This window comes from Tarenaya hassleriana, unplaced genomic scaffold (assembly GCF_000463585.1).
Source record: "Tarenaya hassleriana unplaced genomic scaffold, ASM46358v1 Cleome2, whole genome shotgun sequence".
Taxonomy (NCBI): Eukaryota; Viridiplantae; Streptophyta; class Magnoliopsida; order Brassicales; family Cleomaceae; genus Tarenaya; species Tarenaya hassleriana.
In genome coordinates, this window is record NW_010965372.1 from 9,067,577 (window position 1) to 9,073,128 (window position 5,552).

At 42.3% G+C, this 5,552-nt stretch overlaps 1 protein-coding gene across 2 annotated transcripts in view; it reads right to left on the reverse strand.

Annotated features, from left to right (window-relative positions):
* LOC104813176 (Niemann-Pick C1 protein-like) overlaps positions 1-5,552 on the reverse strand; it is a 9,132-nt gene that overhangs the window by 2,456 nt on the left and 1,124 nt on the right. The window contains exons 4-28 of one of the 2 annotated variants that reach the window (XM_010540721.2): positions 5,271-5,392; positions 5,031-5,181; positions 4,674-4,927; positions 4,409-4,597; positions 4,191-4,264; positions 3,989-4,106; positions 3,786-3,869; positions 3,433-3,528; positions 3,217-3,318; positions 3,036-3,104; positions 2,829-2,924; positions 2,623-2,730; positions 2,428-2,541; positions 2,250-2,333; positions 2,036-2,164; positions 1,728-1,926; positions 1,491-1,634; positions 1,354-1,400; positions 1,182-1,265; positions 1,011-1,079; positions 853-929; positions 677-746; positions 307-456; positions 169-234; positions 5-81 (exon numbers count right to left, since the gene is read on the reverse strand). In XM_010540721.2, the coding sequence (XP_010539023.1) occupies positions 5-81; positions 169-234; positions 307-456; positions 677-746; positions 853-929; positions 1,011-1,079; positions 1,182-1,265; positions 1,354-1,400; positions 1,491-1,634; positions 1,728-1,926; positions 2,036-2,164; positions 2,250-2,333; positions 2,428-2,541; positions 2,623-2,730; positions 2,829-2,924; positions 3,036-3,104; positions 3,217-3,318; positions 3,433-3,528; positions 3,786-3,869; positions 3,989-4,106; positions 4,191-4,264; positions 4,409-4,597; positions 4,674-4,927; positions 5,031-5,181; positions 5,271-5,392 (2,773 nt within the window). The remainder of the gene's footprint in view (positions 1-4; positions 82-168; positions 235-306; positions 457-676; positions 747-852; positions 930-1,010; positions 1,080-1,181; positions 1,266-1,353; positions 1,401-1,490; positions 1,635-1,727; positions 1,927-2,035; positions 2,165-2,249; positions 2,334-2,427; positions 2,542-2,622; positions 2,731-2,828; positions 2,925-3,035; positions 3,105-3,216; positions 3,319-3,432; positions 3,529-3,785; positions 3,870-3,988; positions 4,107-4,190; positions 4,265-4,408; positions 4,598-4,673; positions 4,928-5,030; positions 5,182-5,270; positions 5,393-5,552) is intronic. The other variant, XM_010540720.2, reaches the window with a different exon arrangement.

A 5,552-nucleotide genomic window follows, 5' to 3' on the forward strand; every position in this document is an offset into this window, starting at 1 on the left:
AGCGTCGAGGAACCAAGGAAGTTTCTCCCTAAATTGCGTAGTGGAAGGACGATCGTTACTCAAGTCAGCATGACGGAAGCACTGTATAAACCGGAAAAAGAAGAGAAGTCGTTATTCATGTTCCTTGAGCGTTGACAAGGAAGAAAGCGAGGAACGGTAACGATTTACCGTGGTGCAATCTTTGCATACTTCACTCAGACCACAAGTGGTTTGATCAGGAGGGCAACAAGGAGGCTAAAAACCAAGAAACACAATCATAAGTCTTATGAACAGATGTTGGAAGTTATACATGATGGTCTCTCTTACCTGATCATCAGGAGGGCAAAAGGTACCATTTGTGAATTTTCTGCAACATCCGAATGCTTCGGGAGATAACCACACCAGAAAGTCGTCGATCCATGAAGCGGCCGGCTTAGCTATGTAGCTTGCTTCTGGTGTCAATGAAGCTCTTGAAATCTACAAGCACCCGAAACTCCGTGTCAGCAATGATCAACAGACTTGAAGCAGCAGATATGATGAAAAGAAAGGAAATCAGCCGAAAACTACGGATCTAACGAAAAATAAGTGTGTCGATATCAGATGGATCGATGGAATAGTTTTAGAGAGATTGCAGTAGATACAGATTCGATTCGGGGTCCAAATACAGCCATTAAAATAGATACAGACAGCTACATACCTCATTCAAAAGAGAACTGGAATCACACTGGCTGATGGAACAAAGTTGATTTGTCTGTATCGATTCCGAGCTGAAGACATGAACGAAAAGTTAGGTTCGGTATTAATTCAGAACAAAGATTATTTCAGACAAACTCTTGCCGAGACCGAGGAAAGCAAACCAATAAGATAAGATACCTGTAGTTATAATTCTTCACGACGAAATATACAGGCGGGCCAATGCGAAGATATGCAGAAATGTTGTTGAAATACCCCTAAACGAAAGAGATGCACACTTATAAGATACATTTAGATGCGATGAACTTTTCATCGGTAGGATTTTCCGAAGTTAAAACCTGAAGATATGAGTCCTGAGGAAGGACGATCTGTTGCTCCAGCCCGGGCTCGATCCGAGTGGACAACGCCTGCACATTTTGCAAACACGGAAATTACGAGATGATTGATAGTTTCAAACAGCTGAACGGATACTATTAGGTTCATATAGGCCGGGAAATGGATCAACTCACGATTCCAGCCAATGCCAAGCCAAAGAAGAAGGCAATAACCAGTATTTTGACAGCCCAATGGCTTAGAATGGGAGCATGGACTTCCTGAAAGTAGATAATGAAGACTCAAAGTTACATTTTTATCACAGATCAACATTTACGAGATTTTCTGTAGACCAAACAAGCGAGATACCTTCATGTATCGAGTCAAAAGTCCGGCTTTCCTCTGATCAACAACCCCTGAAACCGATACAAGACCCCTTCGTTCAGTTTTTTAGCAGAAGAAGAGCTAAAACATGAAAAACAAGAACGTAAAAACGCGGATTAAACCTTTGTTAACGACATCCGATGATTGAGAAGCCTTAAAACAGGGGAAGCAATCCACCCGTTTATCCTCCGTGCGTACAAAGTCCAAAACTATCACGGCAACAAAAGCAGTGACTTGCAGGATGAAGTCCAAGAGCACAGCCAATGCTGCAGACCCGAAAAGCACAGTCAGGTTATAACAAAAACCAGAAGGGAAAAAAGTCGAGGAATTAGTATAAATACACGACCAAAAAAACGGACCGGCAAACATGGAGAACACTCGAACGGCCGGCATTCTGATGAAAGCACCCATCGCAAATGCCAAAATCTCGGATAAACTGGCGAGAGTGATCGACGGTCCGACTTCCATAAGGGCATTGCTTATCCGTCTTTCCAAGTTAAACTCTTGCTCTTGCCTCTTAACAGCGTTCACCAATATGCACATATTATCGACGCCGACCTGGAATCAAGATCGCGTTCACAAGCAGAGGAAACACTCGAGGGCGAGTTCAAGAACTTCGACTGTGCCTTTAGCAGAAAGTATTAGAAACAATGGCGTAAATACTTACAGCCAAAACCAGGAATGGTATAACTTCCATTATAATCAGAGTGGATTTCACCCCAAAAGCACTGAAGAACCCCACTGAACCAAGAACAGATAGCATGACAAGGACAACACCGGATAACCCAAGCATAACCTGAAATTGAGAAAGCTACATGCTATAACACGGTACAAGGCTATGAAGGTAAACCGTAAGAGAAAACCGTGAATCATGATCACACCTTGGATGAAACATAAAAGGAATTTAACCGAGGCGGATCACCGAGAGTAAGCGAGATGTAGACGAACATCACAAGATAGCTGATCTGAGATCGATAAAACGGGACAATTCAATACAAAGGGGATTCCGGGCACAAATCATAAATCGAAAATAACAAAGATCATAGTAAGAAAACTCACAGCTATAGTTATGACATCTGCTGTGCTTTCTCTTTTCAGTTCTTCCTCAATGGAGCTTTCCGAGGAGAAAGTAAGCGTTAAGTTTCTAGATTCAGCCATCGGCAACAGTTCGTCCTGTCGCATAAAGGGTGGTGTGAAACAAAAGACGGCAGTATTAAGGTCGCATGGTTTTGTTTTGGGTTCGAAATTCCGAACCTTTGCCAACTGGATGAAGGCTTTCTCCCATGCAACCGCCTTTCCGGTTTTGTTACCTTCGTTGTCAACCGCGTTGTCGACGGGATAAGTCACTAAAAATGCAGAGGCCTGTCTTAAACATGTCGATTAGGAGGGCATTAGATATACTCAAATGAACTCTTCAGCTCTCTCTCTCGGGTTTCTCTAACAAATCGAGAGATTACTACCTCGTCAAAGTTGCTCCCCGAGAAACCTCCGAGTGCAGTGCTCGGATCAAGGGGACCCTTAAAAGCACTCAAACATGTTTCGGCCGAGGTGTAATGCTGAAGGAAATGATGGTGACTGATATTAATAATAGCCAACTAGCAGAATATACGTCTTGATCTTGAAGTAAGAACACATGAAATATAAGAAAACATATTTTTACTGCATACCTCAAAGCAATAGTTGACATGATCTACGCCTCCAAAGTCATCGTAGTTTTCTGGTTTCATCTTGAAGTACTGCACCAGAGACGAGAAAATCCAACAAGAACGATTTGGGATTTTCGTCAATCGATAGGTAAAAAGCTCGATATGCAGGATTTATCGTAACAGAGGGGGAAAGATAGCAAACCTGCAGAATGCTTTGTGTGGCACAGTCCTGGCCGAGTGGTTTCATGCAAATATCTGTCAGAGATATCGTTGAGCCTAAGTGATCGGCCCGGAGATCATCAACCTACCACGTATCAAACCCATTTTCAGACATCCGATACACGAAAACATAAAGAACCTTACGTCGGCGGGGTAACCAGACGGATTGTGAATCAATAGTAGTGAGAAAGCCGGGTACCTTCTTTTGTATATCGAAAAGTAACTTAACATTGTCTTCTGTCAAAATTGGCGGCGCTTTGCCATCACCAGAATTCGGAACTGTTGCCAGTATTAGCTGCAGGAAATCGCCAAGAATCAGAATTTTGTACAATGAATCCAACACAGGGAGGGAATATGAAGAAAAAAAACATACATTGTGAATTGAGTAAGACCAGTTTAGCTATGTCTGAAACTTATACTATCAGACAAAAGAGGAATTTGTAATGTTGAAAACCCATCCATAGCATGAACAGATATCACAAGAACTAAAACATCCCGTTGGAAATAACTCGAGGCAGACGAAACTCTAACTAACTGATAAAATTTACCAACCTGTTCAATTCTGTAGAAAGGAGCTAGATGGGTGTCAAAGAACTGTTTCTCTTCGGCGGCTCTGCTTCCCGGGCCTACCCATAACTGAATCAAACCGGAAACAACATCTTATATGAATCCCGGATAAGGTTCTATGGCAGCATTTCTTGTAATTAGAACAAGGATATAACAGTTGTAAAAAAGGAAGAAATCGAGATGGCTACCTTATCAGGCCGCGTCTCCACTTTGAAACGAACCAGACCGACACAAAGCAGAAGAACTACAGAAACTGATGAACACAGGACAAGGGTTGGGTGTCTTGCCACCCAAACTCCATACCTCCTGGAAAAAAAAACAAGAACATATCTCAGCGATGTTTGTTGGCATTCTTCTTGGAAGAAATTGAATGTAAAAATCGAAAATAACCTGTAGAAATCGGCCATGTATCCTTGAACCGTCGAAAGCTGAGCCCAGTTTCGCTGAGGAGTACCTTGCAGCATCTGAAAAAAGCCGAAAGAAAGGGAGAAAAACAAACAAATAAGAATTATCAAAGACCTCAACCGGATCAACCAGACATGATTCCAACTGAATGTATTTACCGACAAATCTAGAACGATAACAGAAAAGACTAAGAAAGAAGAGACCTGCATACGGATAGTGTCTGCCTTCTGTGGTTTAACAGAAGTTTGGTCTTCACCAGCTTCTGCGTTTGACAACGGTCTCATTCCGAAGGCGTTCTTCGTCTCCCTTGTTCGGTGAAGCAAACCCCCTCCAAGGAACAGCGAAACCAACACGATATAAAGAACGGCTAGAGAGAAATCAACGCATTTTGCCTGCAAGTTTAAAACCAAAATGTTAATCCTAGATTAGCCTTCGAAATAACGAGCATACAAACATTTGAATATTCACCTCGAGAGATCTGATTTTGATGGAACAGGACTGTTTTTTCTGAGTAGGAGGTGAAGCAGTAGAAATGGAGCAAGCAGGGGCAGAAAGGCAATCACCACAAGAACATCCAAGAGCATTGTCGGAACAGGAATAAGTAGACAGATTCATCGGCCTCACTACAGATGTCTCGGGAAGTGTTGTTGTCAGAAATTTGATCTCGAACGGTGAACCTGGCACGTCTAGATCGGCTTTCTGCCCGATAAACGCAAACCACTCTGCAAATAACGAGTACACTCGGGTTATTCCCCTGTAAAACTACATCAAACTATCCTCCAAACACATCAAAATGCCAAATGTTAACGGATCGGATTCGCCTACCGCTAAAATCCTTTGCCCCGGCTCCAATAAATTCCAGAGCCCGGCTATTTGAGCTACCGAATTTCACATCCTGGCAGGATTGGTACAAACCTTCTCCGAAAGCATCGGTTATATAATACTCGATAGAATCCACAGTGGAATTATTCTTGACCTGAACACAAACACAAAATCATCTTCCACAAATTTTCTCCATAAACAGAGCAGAGATGACAATTTAACGGTTGTTTCCGAATTCTTTACCTTTGCAACAGAAGTTACATTGATAAATAGGCTCTGGTCGGGGGAGCACGAGAGTTCGCAGAAAACATTCAGGAAGTTCCTCAAGCAAGCTGGACAACCTACGACGAATGGTATCACCTGCTCCATTAAAAACAAAGGTTAAACCTCTTCAGATTCCCCCATAGTTTTGGAACTGAAACGGCTCCAAGAACAAGGGTCTAAAACCAAATCCAACATTAAAAAGGGTCCAAAACCAAATCTGTTAAAAAAAGATCCATTTTTTTTTTGGTTTTACCTGCTGAA